The 27,843-nt window shown below is 39.1% G+C and overlaps 1 protein-coding gene across 1 annotated transcript in view; it reads right to left on the bottom strand.

Annotated features, from left to right (window-relative positions):
* The window catches only part of LRP1B (LDL receptor related protein 1B), a 1,985,988-nt gene that overhangs the window by 758,467 nt on the left and 1,199,678 nt on the right, over positions 1-27,843 (bottom strand). Inside the window, exon 21 of the mRNA XM_056117551.1 lies at positions 10,867-11,049. Within this exon, the coding sequence (XP_055973526.1) occupies positions 10,867-11,049 (183 nt within the window). The remainder of the gene's footprint in view (positions 1-10,866; positions 11,050-27,843) is intronic.

Below are 27,843 nucleotides of genomic sequence, written 5' to 3'. Positions count from 1 at the left end.
TCAGGTTTATGTCTCAGTCATGCAAATATCAAACACATTTCCCTTTACCAATACTTATTTTTTACCATGAAGAACCCCAATAAAACCCCACCCCCCACCCCTCCCCGTCCCTGTGAGGCAGATGAATTCTAGTTAACACTCTATCTGCTTTGATTAGATTCATTGTTTCAATAAAAGATTCACCACTATTATTTAGAGTTTACCCCCCCCCAAATCAGACATGCTGAAAAAGCATTGTGAAGTGATTTGCTTTCTACGGCTGGGTTCAAGAATTAAATGTTGGTTTTGGGTTTCTGCTCTTTTACCTATTGACCCTGGAAGTATTTCTACTGAAAGTCAGATAGTTAAGAAATTGGTTTCTGTGTTCTGGAGTCGTGGCCGTGCTGGAGAGCCGCTCGCGGGGGGCAACCGGTGGCCTCGGTAGGGCGTGAAGGGCGGAGCAAAATGCCCCCCTTCACATGAGGTTCTAGTCGCCCCCACACTCGCGGCTCATACCTGCTGTCCACAAGGCTCCCATGTGGCCGCCATCTTTCTTTCCAGAGAGGAGAGGGCGAATGGGGCAACACCCTTTCCCCTCCGGCAGACTTGATGGGATGGATCAACGCATAGTCCGTTCACTTTTCTGCTCCAAGCTGCTGGGTTCTGCATTAAGTCCTTGTGCTTCTGGGGCCGTGGCCGTGCTGGAGAGCCGCTCGCGGGGGGCAACTGGTGACCTCGGTAGGGCGTGAAGGACGGACCAGAACGCCCCCCTTCCCATGAGGTTTTAGTCGCCCCCACACCCCCGGCTCATACCTGCTGTCCACAAGGCTCCCATGTGGCCGCCATCTTTCTTTCCAGAGGGAGGAGGGCGGAAGGGAGCAACACCCTTTCCCCTCTGGGCAGAAATGATTGCCTGGATTAACGCATAGTCCTTTCACTTTTCTGCTCCAAGCTGCTGGGTTCTGCATTAAGCCCTTGTGCTTCTGGGGCTGTGGCCGTGCTGGAGAGCCACTCGTGGGGGGCAACTGGTGACCTCGGAAGGGCGTGAAGGACGGACCGGAACGCCCCCCTTCCCATGAGGTTTTAGTCGCCCCCACACTCCCGGCTCATACCTGCTGTCCACAAGGCTCCCATGTGGCCGCCATCTTTCTTTCCAGAGAGGAGAGGGCGACTGGGGCAACACCCTTTCCCCTCCGGCAGACTTGATGGGATGGATCAACGCATAGTCCGTTCACTTTTCTGCTCCAAGCTGCTGGGTTCTGCATTAAGTCCTTGTGCTTCTGGGGCCGTGGCCGTGCTGGAGAGCCGCTCGCGGGGGGCAACTGGTGACCTCGGAAGGGCGTGAAGGACGGACCGGAACGCCCCCCTTCCCATGAGGTTTTAGTCGCCCCCACACTCCCGGCTCATACCTGCTGTCCACAAGGCTCCCATGTGGCCGCCATCTTTCTTTCCAGAGAGGAGAGGGCGACTGGGGCAACACCCTTTCCCCTCCGGCAGACTTGATGGGATGGATCAACGCATAGTCCGTTCACTTTTCTGCTCCAAGCTGCTGGGTTCTGCATTAAGTCCTTGTGCTTCTGGGGCCGTGGCCGTGCTGGAGAGCCGCTCGTGAGGGGTGACTGGTGACCTCAGTAGGGCGTGAAGGACGGACTGGAACGCCCCCCTTCCCATGAGGTTTTAGTCGCCCCCATACCCCCAGCTCATACCTGCTGTCCACAAGACTCCCATGCCGCCGCCATCCTTCTTTCCAGAGAAGAGAGGGCGAATGGGGCAACACCCTTTCCCCTCTGGCAGACTTGATGGCCTGGATTAACGCATAGTCCTTTCACTTTTCTGCTCCAAGCTGCCGGGTTCTGCATTAAGTCCTTGTGCTTCTGGGACTGTGGCCCTGCTGGGGAGCCGCTCGTGGGGGGCAACTGGTGACCTCGGTAGGGCGTGAAGGATGGACCAGAACGCCCCTCTTCCCATGAGGTTTTAGTCGCCCCCACACCCCCGGCTCATACCTGCTGTCCACAAGGCTCCCATGTGGCCGCCATCTTTCTTTCCAGAGGGAGGAGGGTGAAGGGAGCAACACCCTTTCCCCTCTGGGCAGAAATGATTGCCTGGATCAACGCATAGTCCGTTCACTTTTCTGCTCCAAGCTGCTGGGTTCTGCATTAAGTCCTTGTGCTTCTGGGACTGTGGCCGTGCTGGGGAGCCGCTCGTGGGGGGCAACTGGTGACCTCGGTAGGGCGTGAAGGACGGACCGGAATGCCCCCCTTCTCGTGAAGTTTTAGTCGCCCCCCACACCCCCGGCTCATACCTGCTGTCCACAAGGCTCCCATGCGGCCGCCATCCTTCTTTCCAGAGAAGAGAGGGCGAATGTGGCAACACCCTTTCCCCTCTGGGCAGAAATGATGGCCTGGGTTAACTCATCGTCCGTTCACTTTTCTGCTCTAAGCTGCTGGTTTCTGCATTAAGTCCTTGTGTTTCTGGGGCTGTGGCCATGCTCCAAACTTAACTCTGATTTTCAGGGAGAAAGATTGGGTGGTTTACTTCTCATTGATCACTTTGCGGCCGCGCGGTTTTGAGAAAAAGTCCTCGTTCCCGCATTCTCGAGCTGTGTTTGTAGAGGCTTCTGTTCACCAGGGTTCCATCTGGGGGAGGCGGGATGCTGCGCCTACTCCAGCTGGAACTTGCCGGTGCTCTCGGCTCTTTTTGGAACCTGTTTTTTCTTTTTTCTTTTCCTCCGGGATCCCGCACCCTCCATGTGTTCCTTCTCTTATTCTGAACGCTTCAAAGATGGCGCTGGGGGGCGGGCTGTGGGCGTGACTTCCGGAATCAGAGGTTACCTGGGAGGTGTAGTCCGGCAGATTTGAGAAAAAGTCCTCGTTCCCGCATACTCGAGCTGTGTTTGTAGAGGCTTCTGGTCACCAGGGTTCCATCTGGGGGAGGCGAAGACTGACTTATAGGTCTCAGCCACCACCATGCTGAGACCACTCTCCGCACACATGAAGGTACTGGCAGAGGGACAAAGCCACGCGGGTTCCGGGGCCGAGACCTCCAAGCCTACTCGATTTGGAGTCGAGCATCTTCCACCCAGATCCTCCAAATTCCAGTAGGCGGGGGTCACACCCACCACCTGGCCCCCTGGCGCCGTGTAATCCCATCAGCGGCCAAGACTCAGAGACTATAAAATCCAGACATCTTATTATCTCATTCCTACTTTGGACAAACTTGCAGGCTATCAAATGTAGCCTGCCCACAGGGCAGAGTCTGGCAAACTCCCCGTGGCCTACCAAATATGCCAAATACCAGTAACAATGATGGGTCTCATTCTCCTAAAGAGCCGTGAATATAATCTCAGGGCTAGGATGAAAGAGACGTTACTGGGGCCTGCTCGAGGCAATCGACGATTAACAGGATGATGAAATGAAAATGAAAAATAAGACTGACTAGTGTAATGAATTTGCTAAGAGGACATATAAACCTGATTCTACCATATTTTGAATTGCTTAATATTGAGTTTGTCCATGCACATGATTGATGTTTGTGATGATGAACTTGAAATTTTTGCTTAACATTTATTTTTTAGTTTACTTTAAATAATCTCACTTATTAAAACCATGATGACTAAAAGGATATGTTCAATTTTATTTCTCACTAGCCATTTCCTCATACTTCTGATTTCTTTTTAAGTTAATTTATATTAAGTGGAAATAAATTCATATTAAATATACAAACATTTAGAAATGTTTGTAGTAAAATACCTAATTTTATGTTAAAGATTATACATCATATCATAAGAACACTTTCTTGTACACTTTCTATCATAGAAAGTTAAAGTCAGATTTTACTGATAACATTCCTTTTAGAACTTTCTTATAAAACTACTAATAATTATTTATTCTAAAATATATATGCTAGTTTCATATTTTAATATAAAGGTTATTAAATCTTAAGAGTTTTTTTGGTTAAACTCAGAACTTCAATGTCAGTATACATATTGTTTTGCTATAGATCCACCAGTCCCTTATATATTCCTTGGACGGCTTTTATCTGATTTATTCCATTATTAGACCAATCAAGTAAGTGCAAAACAATATGAGGACATTTTTTTATAAGTACACTTAGGACAATATATTATGAATTAAATGATTTATTAAATATAAATGTGTTTAGAAAATTAACACTGTTGCACTGTAGCACTGTCCTCCGGTATTTCATCAATTTGCTCCAGTGTGCCCAGTAACGTCTCCATTGTGAAACTTGTTGTTACTGTGTTTGGCGTATTAAATACATCACAGATAGCTTGCCAAGCTTTGCCCTGTGGGCGAGATAATCACAGTAGCTTGCCAGGCTCTCCTAGAGGAGCAGAGGAATCAAATTTGGGTCAGCTGCATCGGCTGCGTGCAAGGCAAACGCCCTACCTGCTGTGTTATCGCTCCAGCTGCAACTAAGCAATATTTTTTTTGGCTCGAGCGGGCCCAGTAACGTCTCCATTGGAGACTTTGTTGTTACTGTGTCTGGCATATCGGATACGTCACGGGGAGCTTGCCAGGCTCTGCCGTGCGGGCGAGATACTCTCGGTAGCTTGCCGGGCTCTCCGAGAGGGGCGGAGGAATCGAACTCGGGTCGGCCATGTTGGCTGCATGCAAGGCAAACGCCCTACCACTGTGCTATGAAGAAAAACAAAACACTGGGTTTATCACGTCATTTTCCTTAAAGTCACAGTTCCCAAAGTACCGACTGAAAAGAGACTAAGTGAGAATTTATCACGCTAATTTTCACTTACAGAGGTAACATTCAGATGAGTATTATTGGCATTCTACTGAGGATATTATTACAAATGACCCATCAATGTTTGAAGAAGATAAATGCAAAAAGAGGCAACAAAGTGACACTACTTGTTCTTAGTCCTCCAAGCCACTCCTGGCCTGGTCTGGCTTCCCTGCACAGCTCTCATGTCCATACTCTTTCCAACCCTCGGGACAAAAATCTGCTAATGAATGCACTGTCATACAAATACCAGCGAGATCGCTCGATTATTTTATTCACTATGGTTTTCTTTTCTTTTTTGGGGGGAGAGGTAAGAGTGGGGTTTGGGCCTCTTCTGGCAGTGCTCAGAGATTATTCCTGGCTCTATGCTCAATGATCACTCCTGACTATGCTCAGGGAACTATACAGGGTGCCTGGAATTTGAACCAAAGTCAATGGGATATAAAACAAGAACCTGAACACTATCTTTCCAGTTTCTTAATTAAGATTTTTAGAGTCTTTCTTAAAACTGAGATTTCTTGTACCAAGAAAATATACAAGCCAGAGAGAGGCTGATGTCTTCTATGGGGTAATCATCACTGGGATGTTTTGTCTGCAGGAATATCTTGCAGCATCACTTATCCCAAAAATCAATAAAACATGGTATTTCTAGAATTAATGAAATATACAAATATATTTCCCTAAAATAGTTCTATCTGTAGTCTTGATTTTACTGTCCTGCCAATGAGATATCTTAAACCATTTCTTCATATTGGCTGAGATAGGTAAGTCTTCATATGATTCTTACAATGTCTCCTAAAGTATTTCCTGGGCTGGAGAGTGGGTAGATAACCTGATCAACCTGGTTTGAACCCCAGCATCCCATATGGTCCCTTGCGCCTGTAAGGATTGATTTTTGAGTGCAGAGTCAAATGCCCTGAGCATCACTGGGTTTGCCTCCCCCTGGCCCCCCAAATAAAATAAAAAGCATAAAAACATTTCTGGGCTGTAGTGATAGCACATTGGTAAGGCATTTGCCTTGTGTGCAGCCAGCTCGGCCGAGCCAGGTTCGATTCATCCCTCCCTCTTGGAGAGCCCAGCAAGCTACCGAGAGTATCTCACCCGCACGGCAAAAGCCTGGCAAGCTACCCGTGACATATTCAATATGCCAAACACAATAACAACAAGTCTCACGATGGAGACATTACTGGGCCCGCTCAAGCAAATTGATGAACAACGGGAGGGCAGTGTATCAGTGTATCTATTAAAAACATTTCTGGGGCTAGAGGGGTAGCTGGTAGGAAAATATATGGCCCCTCACCTCCACCCCGTATCTCCAGGTTGGGCCAGGAATTCAATGCCAGGCACACGGTCCCCTCTCCCCCAAGCACTATAGGGTGCAATCCTGGAAGTCTCTAGCATCATGGAGGAAGGATGGGTGGGGAGAGGATGACCCAAGGGCCCAAGCAACACTGCATCTGTGTCCTCAGCCTTGAATGGCTGCCCAGCTGATAGAATCATGAGGGGACTGTAGGTCTCATCAATACCCCCCTGGAGCCTCCCCAAACTCCTAAAAGCACTTCCTGGGCTAGAGAGAGAGATCAAAGAGATCAAATATCCTCAGGGCTGGAGTGATAGCACAGCTGGTAGGGCCTTTGCCTTGCACGCAGCCAACCTAGGTTCGATTCCCAACATTCCCTATGGTCCCTTGAGCACTGCCAGGAGTAATTCCTGAGTGCAAAGCCAGGAGTAATCCCTGAGCATCACTGAGTGTGATCCCCCCCAAAAAAAATCCTCTCCCTTCCCTTCCCATCCTTTTCTACACTCTTCATTTTATTTTTTCTTTGAATTACCTCCCTTTGCGCTTTTTTCACACTACAATTTAAGCATCAGGAGAGCCACAATGCCTTGCATACTGGAGGCATGGGGCTGTTTTTATCTTGGTGTTGGTGGGGAGGGTGTGCTGTGGGTAACACAGTGGTGCTCAGGATAATTCCTGGCAGGGCTCCTGGACCATAAGGGGTGCTGGGGATTGAGGATCGAACCTGTGACAACAGCATGCAAGTGCGTACCTTAACATGTTACGTTATCACTCCTGCTGCAGATGACTGGGCTTAAGAAAGTAATATTTAATAAGGAAGGGCTTGTTTTGCACACATATGAGTGTAACAGAGAGAGAGAAGCAAGGTAGTTTTTATTAAAGCATATTAAGTAAAGTAAGTAAAGGCCCTCCCGTGATCATTGATTTGCTCGAGCGGGCCCAGTAACGTCTCCATTGGAGACTTTGTTGTTACTGTGTCTGGCATATCGAATACTCTCGGTAGCTTGCCCGGCTCTCCGAGAGGGGTGGAGGAATCGAACTCAGGTCGGCCATGTTGGCTGCGTGCAAGGCAGATGCCCTACCCACTGTAGTAGAGTGAAAATAGGCTAGCAAAGAAACATACAAGCAAGCAAGATACATGTTCAAGGGAGAACACAGGCTTGAAGAGCAAGTCAGGAAAGAGTTGTTTGTAAAAAACTTTCTGTTTGCTTGTTTTGGGGCCACCCCCAGTAGTGCTCAAGAGACACTTATGGGCTCACCATTTGGGGACTGCTCCTGGCTATGTTTAGATTACCATAGGTGCCAGGGATCAAACCTAGGTCTCTGGCATGCACTCTAGTCTAATGAGTTATCTCTCTGGCTAATGTAATGGTTGCCAGTTTTGGTGTTCAAGGCTTATTCTAGACTCAGTATTAAGAATATCATTCCTTATGGTACTCAGGGGATCACATGAGGCATCGGGAACTGAACCCAGGTTGGCTTTGTGTTAAGACAAGTGTTCTACCCACTTTGCTCTATTTCTGATTAATTCCTGAGTGCAGAGTCAGGAGTAAACCCTGAGCATCACTGGGTGTGACCCAAAAAAGCAAAAAAAAATGTCAGGGTGATACCACCACCATATTTAGAGCAGCATTATTTACAATAGCCAAGGCAGATTGACATTCTCAGAGTCCAAGGGTGAATGGATGGGTGAAAATATGTGCTCGTCACAGTCTCACCAGAATAATATTCTATCAGGAAAAGAAGAAATCCTGCTCTCTGCAATAACAAGTATGGATGTTAGAGTACTATTCTAAGTGAAGTCAAGAGAAAAAAAACACAAATACTGTGTGAGCTCACTTAAATATGGATGTTAAAAAAGTACACAGAAGTATCCGAGGGATAAGGGTGGTCAAAAGGTTAAAATTCCCAGGTTGAAGGTATGTCAACCATAGTTGACACTGCTGTATGGTATGTATTTGTTCAGAGAATAAATTCTCAGAATTCCCATCACAAGGGAAAAACATTTCTCTTCTTCTTGACATCTGCATGTGATTACAGATCATTTCACAATATGTGAAAGTCAAATCACTATGTTGTATAAACGATCACAATGCTGTAAATTATTTCTCAATAAAATTGAAAATATCAAGTTAAGAAGCAGGCAAAAATATGGCATACAACATACAATGGAGTATTATTCATCCTCAGAAAGAGGTTGGGTTAAGGATATAGCAAATGTCTTGCATATGTGAGGCCCTGGGTTTGATCCTGGCAACACGTGTTCTCCAAACACCACAGGTCCTAAGCACCACTGAGCCTGAGCCTGAACACTACCGGGAGTGGTCCCTACCCACATACTCAGAAGATCAGGCACCGTGGTGAGGCAGCACAGAAGTAGTAGCTAAACCCAAAGGGGGTACTTGATGGCATCTGTACCCACACTCTCTTCCCCAGCAGGACCACAGTGGAGCTCTTCTGACCAGCGGCAGTGCAGATACAGAAGAGTTTCTTCTCTCCGTCAGTACCATCATCAAAATGTTTGTGGTTAGTGACTATGTGAATAGCCACTGACAGTTTGCCCATCTTCTGGTCACCGATAATCACCTTGCACTAACCACAACAAATAGGCACAGCCTTAATGCTAGTCTTCACTATCCCCTCATGGAGACTCAAGAAATGACACTGGGGTTTCTCAAGTCAACTCACCTGCAGATCTTGGAACCAACTAGCTCCTTCCTATCCATCAGTGGCATTTCCAAGGTCATCTACTATATGACCCATGTGTTATTCACCAACAGGATATCTACAATGGCTTCCATCCCCCACACAATATCTATCCCCTTCCTTCAATAGCTTATCATTCCCAAATATGACAACACCAACATTGTCAGGTTCCAAGCTCAGAAATAAGCCCTTTATGCCTGAACAGAACTACTTTTTTTTTTTGCTCAAATAATCCTCAGTCCAGGTATGTGGGCAGCCATCACCAATACTTAGGACACAGCCAGTCTCCAAAATTCAGCAGAAATATCAGCTCCTAGAATATGAGCTTCAGGAGAAAATTCATCACAGCAGAAAATTAACAGCTCATTTATTTAATATTGTTTCTCAATTATCTCCTAAAAGATAATTTCTAAACAACAAATAAACATCTAATCATTAATCCCCAAAATGAGACTAATTATATCTTTTAGGAAAAAAAGAAGAGACCTATTACCATGAACATGTTGTAAAAACACCATCTAAAAACACCAATAAAAAAACACCTATTTTTTAAAAAAAATATATGCTTATACTAGCACATAATTATTTGTAACTAGAATGCTCAATTGTAACCAGAAGAAATTAGTTACTGGGGTTGGAGCAATAGTAGAGCAAGTATGGCGCTTGCCTTTCATGTGGCTGATGTGGGTTTAATCCTTAACACCCCATATGATCCTCAGAGTCCTTCTGGGAATAATTGTAGAGTACAGAACTAGGAGGAAGCCCTGAGTACCACTGGTGTGACCCAGAAACAAACAAAAAGACATTATTTTTTGTTTATGATTATTCCTTCCTTCCTTCTTCTTTTTGATTTTTGGAAGGGGAAGCTGACATACCAGCACTTCAAGAAAGGGGCTGGCAGGAATTATGCTGGTCACTTTTCTTCTTGCTAGTTCACTGCTAGGCTGGTATTACATACAGTATTTGGTCCAGCAGAGGATAAGTAAGGAGTGTTCAGAGTCCATGAAGTTTACCCATAGCAATATATAACAGGGTGGGGGGCGGGATGAAGTGTCTAGGACAATGGGAATAAAGTTAGGGCCACACCCATCAGACATGTTTTTTTCTTTTTCAAACCATATTTTCAACCCCTTGTTTTTTTATTTTTCATTTTGAATTTCTGTGTATCTTTCTCACAGCAGTAATAACTTCACATTTCAATGAAATACTAAGTTAAGTGCATATAGTATCATCGTATGCTAATGATTAACCAATTTGAAATCAATTTTATAGATGATTCCCTGACATATCTTGAAATCTATTGAAAATCATTCCCATAGATTTTATGGGTGATAATATCAAATATTTTATAAGCATGTAATAGATTGCAATCTACTTTTCTTCTCTAAACCTGAGCTAATCATCCAGTATAGATAAATAAATAAGTGCCACTTTATTGTGTAAGGTAGAACTTACTACCAAAATAGGAAAATCATAGTAGGAAACTTATAAATCTGTTTATAAATAGATCAGGAACTCTTCAAATCAGTCAAATGTTTTAAAGGCAAAACTTACCCATATTATAGTAGAATCTAGCAAAAACAGGAATCAATTCATAAACTAAGTTAAAAATAAAAGCAGTTCAGCTCATTTTACCTTCCATTTCGGTCATCTTCATTGAAGTTTATAGTGAATCTTGATCAATGGCATTAAACCTATTTGTTCCTATCTGAAATAGCAGACTTTTTGCATTGCCTGGCTGCAAATCTCAAAGCTGTATGCTGACATTGTTACTAACAAGATGTTTGACTTTTTAAACTTGAATAAGTTAAAGTTTTCTGGGCCTCAGTCTTTCTGTTGTGAAGTCAGAGGATGAAAATAATTCCTGTAGAGTACATTCTTAGAATGATACTGGGACTTTACGTAGTTTGCAGTGGCTGTTACAGGGGTGTACTGCAAACTATGCATGCTATAGATTCAGTTGATATTATTATTGTATGTCAAAAATAAACTAGAAATATCAAAATCGCTTTTTTAAAGTAAATAAGTCAATATGAGATGCAAAACGAGAATAGACTGAAAGGTTTCACATCCAGAAATCTCGATGTGGAATCTGAGGAAATTAAATGCAATGTTGTACTTACCTGTACTCCTGCAAGAAAACTTGGTTTTGTGATCACATGATCGTAAAGTCCCATTGCAGCCTTTTTCATCACTACCATCTTCACAATCTTTTTCCCCATCACAGCGCCACAGATCAGGAATGCAATTTCCATCAGGGTGGCATTGAAATTCATTTCCATTACAACCAGCAGGAGAACGAATCTCTTAATTTGAAATGAGGGAGTGAGGCAGAGAGGAGAGAGATAAGAGAGAAATTATGATTTTACTTGATGATTAGTCTTTTGTCCTCTCTTTCTTTAGGCACTATTATGAAATAAGCAAGAATATGTATTTATTTCAGTTCTTTATTAGATATAGTATTTTCTGGATTGTTCAAATTCATTTACCAATGTTAATAAAGGAAATAAATTTCATGGCTTCCCACAGAAATTTCTGAAGTTGTCATATAATAAATTTTCTTGGCTTCCCACAGAAATTTCTGAAGTTGTCATATACATTAAGAAAAAGAAGAACAAATGAGATAAAGGGTGGATATTCTGGTGCAATTTTTATTAGTATATTTAGACTTAAATCTTGAGGGGCTTTTTCTATGGAATAATGAAAGAAGTTTTACATTTTGCTCTATATAGTAACAATTTGGTTGCTCTTTTGACATTTCCTTAGATCATTTTTCAGAACATTTGAGTAAAAATAGACAATAAGTATTAACTATTTTATAATGAACAAAACATTTGAAAAATGACATTTAAGCTACTGAAAAAAATAACTAACAATCACAAATAAAAATTTTTCAGGGTATATGATTATATTCCAAGATTGATAACAGATAAACAAAAAATGCAATAAAATACTAAGCATTCAAATTCTATGTTCTATTAATAATTTGTAAAGTGTGAAGATAACACTATACATAATACTTGAATTTTAAAAATAGACTAAAATTATATAGAAGTATAGCAAGAATAAGAAAATTTAAATTTGGGGACCATGAATTTTCACAGTAAATAATTGAATAGTCATGGTCATCGTTCTCCCGTTGTTCATCAATTTGCTAGAGCAGGCCCAGTAACGTCTCCATCGTGAGACTTGTTGTTACTGTGTTTGGCATATAGAATACATCACGGTGTTCAAGGTAGGGCGTTTGCTTTGCGCGCAGTCAGCCCGGCCAAGCTGGGTTCGTTTGTTCCACCCCTCTCCGAGAACCCGGCAAGCTATAGAGAGTATCTCGCCCACAAGGCAAAGCCTGGCAAACTACCCATGATGCATCTGATATGCCAAACACAGTAACAACAAGTCTCATGATGGAGACGTTACTGGGCCTGCTCGAGCACCATGATAATTGAATAATGTGACTATAATAATATATTAATTTTAATATCAAAATTGAGATTACTATTAATTGGTATCTTCAAAATCCATTTTAAAATAAAGATTCTATACTGTTTTATTAGCCCTAAATTTTACAAGTTTAATTATTTCTCAAATTATTGAGGCAAACAAGTTACAAATCTATTGTATAACATAAAACTACTCAGCATTAATCTACATTAGTTTTGTAATGATAATTGTTTGTTATCATGAAGGTACTTTTAATTAAGTTTATATAACTGTTTAAACTGAAATCTGCTGATATAATGGGTACCATGTGGTTGGGAATTGAGATTAAATACCTTAAGGTCAAACCTAATAGTAACACCTATATCACCATGGTCGCTACTTTATCCTTTGAGACACTGATTTGTTCATTGTAAAGTAAAATATATGCATGTCAGGAAGGCTACATTGGATACATTGAATTGTTATGTTAATTATACACTGCTCCTACTGTAATTTTCTATGGCACAAAGAGTTCATTTCCTGATTATTCTTTGCTTAAAAGCTTTCAACAGTTATAGTATCTTGCTATATTACAGATTATTAAGGATAAACAAAACTATTTCTCAAGATATAACAGAGAAGTAACTGAAAAACAACAACAAAAGAAGATGAAAGGAATGGATTCTTATTGAAGTTAAACACACATGTAAAGCTGTAAAGGAATTCTGTTGTCAGAAAATAGGAGTTCCAATTCAGAGTAAGCCTACAGAAGTCATTTTTAAAAGTAACAACTACTATTTACACAGTTTACAGAAAAAAATTGAAATTAGGGTGACATTTAATTTACTTTCCACAATAAATACTTCTGTTATCAACTTTTTTTCAATTTTTGAAGTCAGATTATTCTGACTTCAAAAATGCACATGTCTAATGACTAAACAAAATTATTTTCTGGATAGACAGAATTAGAGAAGATTCTAATGTGTAAACATTCAGAAGATTCATATAGAAGTTGATGCAGCAGCTTCCCTTCACATGAAAGATAAGTTTGTGTAAAGTGACCAATTTTTAAAAAGACTCGCTAATTTAACTAAAAATATGATGATTCACTTCATGAGTAAGATATTGTGATAATTTCAAATCTAGGATCTTCTTAAAAGTATCTTAAAAATCATATTTCAACATTTGTACTTTGTGTTCACCAATAAAATCTATATTCTATATTACACTAAAGTGCCTTAATTCAGAGAAAGTGTGTGTGGATTTAAAATTAAAGAAATTTAGGGAGAATGCACCAGGTCCCAAAAAGAACCAAGATCACTGGGAAGTCCCAGATAGGGTAGGTGTTGCATCCCACCCCCTCCAGATGGAACCCCATTGACCAGAAGCCTCTACAAGCATAGCTCGAGTATGTGGGAACCAGGACTTTTCCTCCAAACTGCCAGGACCTTCCCGGCTCCCAGGTAACCTCTGATTCTGGAAGTCATGCCCACAACCTGCCCCCCAGCGCCATCTTTACAGCACACAACTGCAGAGAAGAAAGGCCGGGGGGGGGAGCTCCACAGCTCCCAGAGAATGCACCAGGGCCCAAAAAGAGCCGAGATCACAGGGAAGTTCCAGATGGGGTAGGTGCCACATCCCGCCTCCTCCAGATGGAACCCCGGTGACCAGAAGCCTCTACAAGCTTGGCTCGAGTATGCGGGAACCAGGACTTTTACTCCAAATTGCGCGGCCGCATTAGCGGCTGCACAACATCTCTGTATATGCAAAGTGATCAATGGAAAGTAAATCATCCAAAGTTTCTCCCTGAAAATCAAGCTTAACTCTTATACAAACCACAACATCCAATAGGAAAGAGAGAACAAAGTGAATGCCCTGCCACAGAGACAGGGTGGGCTGGGGGGGGGGGATGGGGGGTGGGAGGGATACTGGGATCCACGGTGGTCACTGGTGGAGGGATGGGTATTCAAAATAAATAAATAAATAAAATTAAAGACATTTAAATTGAAAGAGATTTAAAGGAAAACATAAAAAATCACACAGGATACTTTATGTTGATATGACTTTTCCTTGGGAAAATATCCTTAATTTTAAACATAGACTTTAAGAAGAGTGCAAAGACCATATTTTCTAGTCTACATCTTAGATCCAATATATCCTATGTGTAAAAAGTACAGTAGATGTGGTTCTAAATTTGCCAAGCAGGAGAGAACAAGAAATCTCCAAGAATAAAAAATTTTAGAAATGGACACCACAATGACAGTAATAAAGAACCAATAATTATATTTCATAATTTAAATTAAAAAAACCTAAATGATGCTTTCACTGCTCTTTGATATATACAATCTATATATGTGTGTGTGCATATACTATATAAGTATAAAAAAGTGGCAAGATTTTCTGAGTATTAGAAATGAGCAGTAAAGAAGAGAGAGATTTTAATATTCTTATAGAATTTATTTGAATATAAAGCATGGAGACATTTAATCAATAATTTTATATGTCTATATCATAGAAACTAATAAGTATATGAAGAAAAAAGATCAGTACAATATTAGAAACGAAGGAATATGTATATGATTTCATATTCCAATTCATTGGTCAGAAGGAGGTCACTAATGATTGGGTCCCATTTTATTTTTCCTATAGAACCGCAGAGATTCTCAGAAGAGGGAAAACATGGAAATATATCATTATCATCCTTGATGGTTACCATAAGAATTGACTTCTATAAAAAGCATATGGATAAAAGTGATTAAAGAAGATATTCTTAGAAGTTGACATTTGAGATGAGCCAAAAGGATTAGAAAAGAATCATTGAGGAAAGATAATGATCATATCAGTAGAGTTAAACACACATGTAAAGCTGTAAAGCGGGGAAGTCTTTGTAGTTAAAGAAAGAAAAAGGTGCATGAATGATGTGAAATCTTAAAGGTAGAAAGGTAGTTTGGGAATAGCCCTTTTAGGCCTTGTGATGTGAATCACTGTGGTTCATAGGATTCTGTTGAAGGCTTGGGAATTGATGAGTGATGAGAACATAATTTGATTTAAATAGCTAAAACTTTTCACTGACTGCTTTGTGAAAAACTAGATATGGAGCACTGTAGCACTGCACTGTTCTCCCATTGTTCATCAATTTGCTCGAGCAGACCCAGTAACGTCTCCTTGTTACTGTGTTTGGCATATTGAACACATCACAGGTAGCTTGCCAGGCTCTGCCACGTGGGCAAGTTACTCTCGATAGCTTCCTGGGCTCTCCAAGAGTGGCGGAGGAATTGAACTTGAGTTGGTCAGGTTGGCCACATGCAAGGCAAATGCCCTACCGACTGTACTATCGTTCCAGCCTGGATATGGAGAAACTAGTGCAAATGGGAATAATAGATAAATAGCATTTAATAGAGTCCTGGTGAAAAAAAAAACTTAAAGAGGATGTTGTAGTAGGGATAAAAAAAATCAGTGATGGATACAGACACACAGCAATACCATAATGTAATTATAGGAAAGAACACTCCGATGGAAAGGCCACTTAAATCATAGATCTCAGGTTAGATATCCTTCTAATAAAAGAAAATAAGAATTCTGAGCCATGATTTTAGAGTCAAAGGGAGAGGAAAGTGGGATGGGATGAAAAGTATGAATCCAGTCAGCAAAATTATAAAATCCTTTATGGTGCTAAATGAGAATATGAAAGAAAGAAAATTGGAGAGAGAGCTCTAGATCTTTAAAGTTCTCTCTATGTTCAATGGTTTGGCCTTGAGTCTGAAAGCAAATCCTAAATAAACTTTCATTTATATCTGATATATACAGATACATAATTTATAGTAATCACTTTAGGGACATTTAAACAATTAATACAACGGAAGGAAATTCTCTAAGATCTCAGCTTCCTTTGCTGTTACATGTTTCTGTTTTTCTCTTTGGGTCTATATCCTATGGTTCTCAATGGCCCTCCTGCATGCAAAACATTTGCTACAAGCCTGTTGAGCAATCTCTCCAATTTCTCGCTAATATTTCTTATACTTAAAATGTACAACTATAAATCTGTTTGAATGCTCCAAATGTATTTCTAAATCACAGAAACCGTCATACATGTATTATGAGTCCACACACACACAAGCATACACAATGAAGTATGCTTTCCTTCATAAAACTCATCCCACCCATCCATCATCATGTTAGATTAAAATGGCAAACATTTGTCTCAATGTTTGTTAGGTTTGAGTGGGTGTTGAGATTTAGCAAGGCTGCCTTTTGCTGCTAGAAGTACAAACCAAAAAGAAAAAACAAACAAACAAGCAAACAAAAAGGGCTTTACTTACCCTTAACCATGTGCCAAAAAGAAAAAAAAACCTTTTGTTAACAGATGTTTTTCCCCAGTATGGGGAGCAACAGAACTTTGAGGAGCCTGTGATGACCGTTCCAACCTGAGTTCCAGGCGTATGTGTTTCCCCAGAGTCCCAGCCGCTTCAGCTTCAGGGCTCTGTACACAATCTATCTTTGTAACATAACTTGTCCCAATAGAGTTTTAAAATGATGACTCTGTTTATATGTATATGCTCATGCTGTTTTATTGTTATGTTTTCATGTTGCTGATGCTGGTTATATTTTAACTAATGCAAGTTTATTGTATTTTTGCCCTGAAGCTATTTAAGCCAGGCATACAATTTGGGAAATCTAATAAATAAATGCTAAGCCCAGGAGGAAATGTGACAACTGATAGTGGGATTTGTCCCAAGATTTAAATGCTTTCATAGTGACTAAATGTTTGCAGTTAGAAGATTATCAACTGTAGAGATGGAGAAAAAGATTGTTTATTTCCTAAGTAAAAATATATATATAAATAATTACAAAATTTATATCCTGCATGACTTCCTTAGCCAGATACTTTTTATTTTTATAAGAAACATTAAAGCAACCCCTCAACTAACAATAATTAACAATGGTGTTGCAAATATCATAAATTCTTTCAATTGTGAGATAAATCTGGAGAAATGATTTCTTTTTGGTTATTTTAAAGGAGAATTTCTTTTCTGCTATTTTATGCAATCAATGACACTTTAGTTTGTCATTGATTGCATAATATTTTAAAAAGTAAAAGCATGCTGTGAGTGAAGCTACTTGCATTCTGATCATTGCCATGTGTCAGTTTCTGTAGTTGCTAGTTTCAATCCTTATGTATCAATTCTGCACCTAGAGCAGCTGTTTGCTCCAGATTCCTTTAGATGCTTCATGTGCCCTGAAACTATTGGGAAGTGGTCTGGCAGTATATCAATAGTCTCATTTAATTTACCTACAAGATGTGGACATAACCTTTGCTTGCATTTGCCAGAGGGGACTCTAAGTATCTTCCTAAGGAGATTAGACCGGAGACTCTTCGGTTGCTGATGTATGTTTAAATATCCCTTCTACCCTTTGAGCAGAGTAGTCAGATTGTGTACTGAGTTTGGTGGGGATGCGTTGTCTTGCTCTTTCTTCTCTATGAAATGTGGCATTTGTGAAGAGCTTCTGCTTGACTAATGGCACCACCATTCTATTTGTGAATAAACTGTGAAATCAAGCCTAAAGTCTCCTTTTCGAATCATTTCACCATCGTTTCCCTTGCTCTGTGACTTTCTGCCTGACTTGTAGATCTCAGTTGATTTTTCTACAGGTAATTTTTTTCACCTCACAATCCTTTTTTCCTATCCCCCCCCCACACACACAAGGGCATGTTTTTGTGTTTTACCCTCTATTTTACAAAATCTTTTTCTCCTTGTATATAGGCTTGCAGAAAGGCTAGTTTGGTTTGGTTTGGTTTTGGGTTGATGCCTGGCTCTGTGCTCAGAGATAACCCCTTGCAGTGCTCAGAGAACCAACATGGTGTTCGAGATTTGAATTGGGGTTGGCTATGTGCAAAGCCATACATAGTTAAGAATTTCTGATAAACCATAAACTTTTTTTTTGAGGGGCTCACACCCAGCGATGCTCAGGTGTTAAGTCCTGGCTCTGCACTCAGGCATTACTCCTGGTGGTGCTGCGGGGAACTTATGGGATGCTGAGAACTGAACCAAGGTCAGCCGTATGCAAAGCAAATGCCCTACCCACAGTACTATCACTGTGTCCTCACGATAAACTTTTGAGCTAGAGTTTTATATGTCACAGTAATGGTAAATTTATTTATCTAAGTACAAGTCAACAGATTGTATAATTTGTTGAAATTTATGTAATGGATGAATAATAAAGTTTTTTTTTTCATTCCATTCTAGTTACAACCTTAACCGATACTAAATCTTAACTAACATATACTGAAATTTGATTACTTTACTTCTGTCTTTATATGCCTAACTTATAGAATTGGGCTGGAGCGATAGCACAGCGGGTAGGGCGTCTGCCTTGCACGCAGCCAACATGGCCAACCCGAGTTCGATTCCTCCGCCCCTCTCGGAGAGCCCGGCAAGCTACCGAGAGTATTCGATATGCCAGACACAGTAACAACAAAGTCTCCATTGGAGACGTTACTGGGCCCGCTCGAGCAAATCGATGATCAACGGGAGGGCCTTTATAGAAGAATTCAAAACTTCAATGGGGAAAATAGAAGAAAAATGCTATTATTTAACTTCCATGTTTTATCATCATATAACATATTATTATATATAAATATATGAGAAATAATAAACATACATATGTGATCTATATATTTGAGAGGTCAGAAAAATACTATTAAAATTTATTAATGTATTAAGTTTAATCTTTTCTTTTTTGGTTCCTTCCTCTTTTTTATGTTTATGGACAACTTTTGTTGGTCCTCAGGGCTGATTTTTGCCACTATCCTCAGAGATCAGTCCTGCATGGTTCTAAGGGAACTATTTGTGGTAAGAGGACTCAAATCCGAATGAACTATGTGCAATTTAAGCTCTCTACCCACTATACTATAACAATGGCCCCTTTTGTATTTTATGTTCCCTCTAAATTTTGCCTTGTTCTTATATGCTTGCTAATGATACAATCACTTAATCACTTAATCACTTAATCCCCGTTATTCATCGATTTATTCGAGCGGGTGCCAGTAACGTCTCCATTCATCCCGGTTGCGTGCTAGCGTAGCCCAATGGTATCTGTTCGTTTTAGGAACATGTAGAGCCTCAAACCGATCATTTAGGGTCTTGACGAAGAAGTCTGACCATCTTATAGGTGGGCGTCCACGTGATCTTTTGATGTCTCGTGGAATCCAATCAGTAATGGCTCTAGTCCAGCGGTTGTCTGTAAACCTCATTACATGTCCAGCCCATCTGATTTTTGATGTCTTGGCAAATGAGACAGCGTCTCTGATTCTTGAGCGTTGACGAAGATCAGAATTCCGGATTCTATCTCTCATTTGAGTGAATCGTGATATTCCAAGCATAGTTCTTTCGATTCCTCTTTGAGAGACCCGAATAGTGTTCTCATCCTGTTTTCGTAGGGTCCAGGTCTCTGAGGCATATGTTAATGCAGGAAGAATAGTGGAATCAAAGAGATGTGCTCGTAGCTGGAGGTTCTTTGTCCTTTTAGTTATTTCTTCAATGCTCTTGAAGGCATTCCAAGCCGCTCTCTTCCTCCTGCGTAACTCAGGTGCCAGGTCATTCATCATGTTGATTTCTCGACCTAAGTATATATATAACTGTTGCATTCGGAGATGGTGGTTCCGTTGAGAGTGAATGGAGCGTCAGGAACAAGGCTGTTTCTCATAAACATTGTCTTCGTAAGATTCAGCTGTAGTCCGACCTTTCCACACTCACGGTCAAAGTCCGCAAGCATTTGTGCCGCTTGGCTGATGTTTGGTGTTATTAGAACGATGTCATCAGCAAAGCGGAGGTGGTGTAGTTGCCGACCATCTATCTTCACTCCCATGTTTTCCCATTCTAGTCGTTGCATGATGTTCTCGAGGGTGGCACTGAAGAGTTTTGGTGAAATGGTATCACCCTGCCGAACCCCTCTCTTGATATGGATGATTACTTCTTTGTAGAATGGTGAGATCTTGGTAGTGAATCGCAATAGAGCTCACGAAGGATCCTGATGTATTGAGTTTGTACGCCCTGATTGGCTAGGGCTTCCATGACCGCTTCCGTCTCAACAGAATCAAAGGCCTTCTTTAAATCAATGAACGTTAGACAGAGCGGCATCTTGAACTCCCGAGATACCTCAATGAGCTTGGTTATTGTGTGGATATGGTCGATGGTACTGAATCCTTTTCGGAATCCAGCTTGTTCACATGGTTGTCCTTCATCTAGTGTTCTGCTAATCCTATTCAGGATGACTCGAGTGAATAGTTTGTAGATGACAGACAATAGGCAGATTGGGCGATAGTTGCCAATGTCGTGGATGTCTCCTTTCTTGTATAGTAGTACAGTCTTGCTGGTTTTCCATTGGGATGGAACCTTGCATTCAGACAGGTAGCGTGTGAAGAGTCGAGCTAATGTATTGATGAGTACTGATGGTAAGTTCTTCAGGTGTTCAGGTCTGATCTTGTCTGGGCCAGGTGCTTTTTGTTTCTTTACCGACGAGATGGCATGTTGGATTTCGGAAGGGAGAACATTGGGAACGACATATCCATCATGTGGTATGTGGTATGTGGGCAAGTGGATGTGGCTATTAAAGAGATCTGAGTAGAAGTCATGAATAATCTTCTCCATTGCCCTTCTGGAAGATGTGATAGATCCATCATGATGTCGGAGGGCAGTCATCTTGGTTTTGTAGTTGGTGAAGGATAGGCGGGCATTACGAATGTTTTTCCCAGCTTCTGCTGCATCTACCAGTACTGCTGCTCTCCTGTTTTTGAGGTCATCCTTGATGGCTTTTCTGCACTGTTTTGCCAGTTCGGACGTTTGCTTGTGGTTGCCTGAGGCACGTGCCACGCCACGTTGGCGAATAAGTTCAAGAGTGTTTGAAGAAAGACGGTTTTTTGTGGTTATCTCTCTCTTGGCATTCCTTGCACAATCATGGAGGTGCTGAATCATTCGATCGTATTCCTCATCAATGTTGTCAATGACGGCATCTTCCCATGTTGCTGCAACAGAGCCAAAGAGTTCCCAGTTGGTGGTTGTTCTGGGAGTCTTCTTCTTAAACCTTGCATTCTTTTCTCCTCGTTCTGTGAGGTAGAATTTTGCACGAAGAAGACGGTGGTCTGATCCCGTTTGGAATTTTGGGACAACAGCAACATCGGTTAGGCAAAACCGCTGATTGAATATGATGTGGTCTATTTCATTGTGGAAATGATACAATATGGATATAAAATATTACCACTCTTTTATAATGTGTTCCTACTTGTGTCCTAAATGAGGTTTCTGCATTTTATGACCCACAGACCAATTCTGGTTCACTACCTTTTCCTATAAAATTTTACTGGTACACATTGACACACAGTTTATGACTTCAATTTTGCTGAAACAGTTGAGTTGGACAGTGGTAACAAGCAGAAGTAAAGTATTTACACTTCAACATTTACCTGAAAAAAAATGCAATTCTTGTTCTAAAATATTCTTAGTTTTGTTTATTGCTCATAGAATATCCACCCCAGGATGTACGTATCAAGGAGTAAATGATTTTTGCGTCAGTTTTTTTGTGGTAATTTATTTGTGGCTGCAAGGTTTCCTAAGAAACATTGTTATAATCTATATCTAAATTCCTTTGTAAACAAATTTAATGCAAAAAATCCCCTACTTTATATATAGCAAAAAAAAAAAACTATATGTATATAGTTTACTTTTTTTTTAGGGGGGTGGCTACACCCGTGGTACTCAGGGTTTACACCTGGCTCTGTTCAGGGATCACTCCCAGGCAATGTTGAGAGGATCATATATGATTTAGGGGAATCAAATTCAGATCCACCGTTTGCAAAGCAAGAGCTTTATCTGCTGTACTATCTAAAACCACAGAAATGTATTTAAATGAAAATTAAGCTAAAAGTTTTCAACATAGAGTAAACAAAGCATAACAGTTCAGATAGACACTTAAGCAAGCTATCTATCTAACATTTGTTTCTATAGAAAAAAGGTAAAGTTTTATATCATTGTTATTTATTTTACTTAAAAAAGCAAAACTAATTTGCAGTTATTGAGAGGTAATTTCATCGTTTTGCAGATTATCTCTGCCCCTTGGGATTTTTATGTTGTTTATTTTTTTGCTGAATGAAGTATTTTACTGATTACTGACCACAAATTAAAAATGAGGAAGCAGAATTAAAAACCTGAAAATTAATTTACTCTTTGCATTTTAAGTTTTATTAAAAGCTTATAAAACAAACTCTTCCTTAAAATTTTATACATATATGTGTATGTATTTAATATATATTATATATGCATATTACATTTGTTGAATTATTTAGAGTAAGGTATTTATTTTGAGTTATTTGAGCAACAAATTACTTCTGTTAATTTAAATTATGTTACAATCCACTTAAAAATCAAATGAATATTTTATTATATTTATTACTTTATTTTTTAATTATTCTTTTAAGTACTGGAGATGCTACTGAATTGTCAGGGCTCAAAATTACATTTTAAGAGAATAATAAATGTTTATAAGAGTAGGTAAGGATTCATCACAATTTTCTATATAGTAAGTAGGAAAGGGGATATCTGGCTTTCTCTTCCCCATTTTATAAATCATTTTATATTATTTCATGTTTTTAAGTATACATGTTATTATTAATTTTCCTGATAATTGCATCCCTAGATATATTACAGACCCTCAAAATAGACTTTGCTATTCCCAATTGACTCAAGAGCCTTGATTCTTCTTTGTTCTCAATGTTAAAGTTGTTTGTAGTATTAAGGATAAAATAACATTTAAAGACTTATTTTGCCCACAAAAACAAAAAGAGATTTCCTATGGATAAAATCCATTAATAATTAAGACTGTTTTGATATCTCAGGATTAAGATTTCTGAAGGAAAATAAATCCATCTGTGAGGTACTACTAAATTTTAAACCAGACAATTTGTATTTTATTGAAAGTACGTATACTTTTTAAAACTAGGTAGAACTTAAATTTGCCTTTAGCTATATTTTAGCAGGAAATAATTCATATTTTCATTAAAAGAAATTAGTATAAAAATTTTTTTCAGAATTTTATATGGTTTATTGAATTGAGTATTTTATATCAAACTGAAGGTCATTATTTAATTTCAAAATTTGGATGACCATGAAATAATGTTTTCTTATAATTTTAGTACAAAAAATTGAAATAAATCTTTAGAACATTTTTATATAAGAAAAACAAAACAGGTGACCATACTGTCACTGGGGACCAGAGAGAGAGAGTTCAGGAGTTCAGGACATGCCATGTGGATGGACCAACTCTGATGTTCTCTCTGATATCATGTGATCCCTTTATAATTGATAGATTCTACACTGATAGACCCAGAAAAAAAATTGAATAAGATAAAGTAAAAGAAGGATGCCTTCTCAAAAACATTTTTTTTTTTTAAAAATCTATTTTAGAGAAAAATTAAAGCTTTCTCCATCAAGTCTCTGCTGAAATTATTAGCCCTAATTATTTGATAGTGAAGGGTTGTTACACTAAGTGGTGCTGAGTCTACCTCTGACTCTGTGCTCAGGAATCATTCCTGCTGGTGCATAAGAACACACGCAGTGCCAGGAATCAAGCTGTGGTTGGACACATGCAAGGCAAGCACCTGAATCTCTTAATTATCTCTCTAACCTTGGAATAGTTATTTATTACAATTTTTAATGAAAATTAACATGGGTGGGTTACCTGCCGAATATTCTGAACAATTTTTATTTGACTTATTTTAGAAATGCTTTAATCATCATTCAGGTAATAAAGTTGAGGGGCTGGAGAGAAAGTAAAATAGGTAGGGCATTTGCTTTGCATTTGTTCTATGCAGGGTTGATCCCCAGCAACCTATGGTCACCTAAGCCACACCTGGAGTGATTCCTTAGTACAGAGGTAGGGGTAAGCCCTGAGAACTCTAGGATCCCACGTGTGTCCCTTCTACCCTTAGATTAAATAATTAAAACAGATTCAGTAGGCGACAAGGTATACGATTACTTTCTGATATTTGTATTTTAGGATATGGGACCCTCGTCTTCTCAGTATTTTTTTCTTGTTTTCTTTCCCCTCCCTCCTGTCCTCTATTCCCTTCTCTCCTTCCATTCTTCCTTCATCATTTCTTCCTTCTTCCTTTACTTCTTTCTTTCAAATTTATCAGTCAAAGAGTAAAACACTAGTACAGAAAGTCTGAAGTCTCATTTTAATTATATTGTTTATATACTTACAGGTAAAACTATTATTTAGTACTTGAATAAATAGTTACATGGCAGGATTATGGAGGAGCTTCATTAAGTCCTTTAAGATTTTAGCCTCATATTTTTCCACTTTGAAAAACTAGTCACCAACTAGTTTCACAAGAGTCATAGAAATGTACATTCACATGCTCAAGAGTGATTATGAACTATATATTTTTTCTGAAGACATTATTTCTTCTTCGACTAGTAAATGAGTTTCTACATACCTCAGAGGGAAGGACATAATGCATTACAAAAGAAGGAAATGATATGTATTAATAAAATTATGAAGTGTGAATTTATACTTTTTATACATATTAGTCGTATTAAAATGATAAATCCCATTTTCTGTATAAAAACAATTTTCAAAAGTGCTTTCAGAATGATAGTATAGAAGAGCAGGTAGGTACATGCCTTCTAAGAGCTGATCTGGGCTTAATCCCACACCACATATGAACACTCATGCCAGGAGTGATCCTTGAGCAGTCAGAATTAAGCCCTCTGCACCGCTGGGTATAGCCCCAAAACAAAACCATAAAAATAAAATAAGATGGCACCGGGGGGGGGGGTGAGTTGTGGGCATGACTTCTGGAATCAGAGATTACTTGGGAGCCACAGTGGCCCTGTTGCAGTTCAGGAAAAATTGTCCTGGTACCCGCATGCCAAAGCCATGCTTGTAGAAGCTCATGGTCACCGGGATTCCATCTGGAGAAGGCAGGGAGACAGCATCTACCCCATCTGGGACCTCCCGGTGATATCGGCTCTGTTTGGGGCTTGGAGCATTCTCTGGAAGCTGTGGGGCCCTCCAGATGGTTTCCAGTTACGACTGGGGGAGAGGAGAGGCATGTGTAGTACTGGGGATCACCCAAGACCTCCCATGAGTTAGGCATGTGCTATACCATGAGTCACGTCTTTAGACCCATATTTTTATCTTTGAATTTAACAAGATAATTTATATAAAAAGAAGCACAAAAACTATATATACAAACTCATGTATTTTACTGGTGGTCCAAAAGGAAAAAACACAAGCAAATTCCAAATAAATGTGATTATTTTGGATCTCATTCATAAGAATCCTCTGAAACAACAGTCCAATGTATCAGATATGGACAATTATATAAAATATACTTCCCTTCAAGAAACAAACAACAAAACTCACTGCTTAATGATAAGTAAGAACAATCTCATTGCTCAGTAAAATAAAAATCTTTCAATATATCTAAGATAATTTGCTATTATTATACATAATTTTGATTCTCATTTGTTATTATTTATAGTTTTGTGTTCAGATTGAATTTTGGCCCTGGTTCACGCTAAGAAACGCCACACGTTTATTATTTGAACCTAATGAAAACAAATCAATCAACACAACTAAGGGAGTGTGCAGAACAGGCTTGGGCACAAATACTCATTGATAAAAATGTTACAAAAATGCATAATTACTGAACTGCATAAATACTGGAAACAGATCCTGAACTTCTAAATATGACTCCTTGCTCAGATTCTCCAAATGTCCTAGTCTTACAGGGTGGTTTTTAAATCTTCTGAGCTGGATACACATATTTTAAAGCAAAAGTAAATTCAGAGAAGTGATATGAATTCTCACTTTCAAAAGAAGTCTCTAACTCATTAAATATCACCTTTAAAAATCCAGAAAACTTGATTTAGCTATTTTCTATCATGTACAGGTATTTTGTTACCAGTTAGTATAGTCTACCACCCTCATATATATCTTATTTTCCACCTTTCACAAGAGTAAAGGGAACAAAAAAAATAAATAAAATAAGAAAAGAAAAACTACAATAACAACAAAGTAGTTTCAGAGAGAATAGGAACTGATCTTGAATATTTTTTTTCGATAGATATTGTTTATGAAACATTTGATTTCCTGATTTCTTTGGTCCAAAGAGTAAATTCAAGAGTATTTTTGTCCTTTTGAGAGTAATTTAAGCTGGGAGAAGCAACACCATATGCTCTATTTACCCAAGCAGTGTAAAGCAAAATGCTGAGCAATTATACAGTGGGTTTTATCAATTTTGACAGCTAGTCTCAGATCTCAAGCCAGAATCCCCTGTTCATTCTTCCACAGCAGGTTTTGGGACTGAATCATATGACTAATTGCATCAAATTCATATTTTACCTTGGCAATGCCTCACAAATTCAGCATGTACAAAATGACTTTCCTGATCAGTTTTAACAGTTTTCGATATCATAGTTATATAATAATTTCTATATAAGAACATGTAAACAAAATTGTAATAGATAAAAATATTAAACACTCTTTTTAGTATCTGAATTGTTTGTACCAAAATCAAATATAGTTTTAATTTTTCTCAATTCCTGTAACTTCCATTTACCTACATGAATATTTTATTATGGAACTTCATGTAGATTATAATCTTATAAATCAGTGCAGGAAATTCTTCTCATTCTTTTCTTGAAACGTGCAAGAAACACAGATTATCTGAATCATTTTCTTGGCATATTGATTGCCATATTACATAAAACAATATTGATATTTTATGCCATTAATATTGTTAGTGTAGTTTAATAGTAATATATTAGGGCTCTAAAAGCAAAATCCATTTATATTGTATAGGAATTTCTAATAATTTGTACCTGAAAAACTACCTGAGAACCTATACGAATGTACATATAGCACTGACTTTGAAACTCACAAAACAAAATCAAGTTCCCCAAAATTCATTTTTTGCAGCCAGTTTAACTTTGAAATAAAGTAAAGATACACTGAAAAGAAGGACATAATCTTTCTTCTGTGATGAAAACAAGCCAACTTTGAGGAAATCTGTCTTTCACAGCAAGTTTGGGGTAGGCCATAGATGCACATATCATTAAGTGCTTATTAATTTTAAATAGGAAAAATTCATTTTTATTTAAGATATAATTTCCAACCTTACCAGATAACTACATCAAAATCACAAAGAAAGTATTTTTCTATATATTTTATTTTTCAGTTGAAGATTAATTTGAGAAAAAAAATGCCCTGGCTTATATATAGGAATAGATTAAACTGAAAGAGAATAGACACAAGAATGAGACCGAGGTAAATGAATTGAGTGAGGTACATCTTGATCTTATTGCTAGGCTACTGTTTATATATTTTTAGGAGAGAGAGAGGAATATGGAGTATGTGTCAGAATAAATTATTTAGAAACTGATATTTTATATAATGTATAATATTTTGAAAAGATTCATGTGAATCCTTACAAGACACATTTAAAACACATTTATTAATATTATTCTCCCCATCATACCCTGTTGACTACATTACTGTTGTTGCCTGTTAAATTCTAGAAAAAGTGGGCAGAGCCACTTTTTTTGTTGTTGTTATCTTTCCTTTAATTAAGAAATCTGCCTACTGTAGTACTTCAGATCCCAGTAAATATATATGAAATA

This window comes from Sorex fumeus, unplaced genomic scaffold, assembly GCF_029834395.1.
Source record: "Sorex fumeus unplaced genomic scaffold, SorFum_2.1 ptg000035l, whole genome shotgun sequence".
NCBI lineage: Eukaryota > Metazoa > Chordata > Mammalia > Eulipotyphla > Soricidae > Sorex > Sorex fumeus.
The sequence above is the reverse complement of the archived record's forward strand: the minus strand, read 5'-3'. Positions and strand labels throughout refer to the sequence as shown.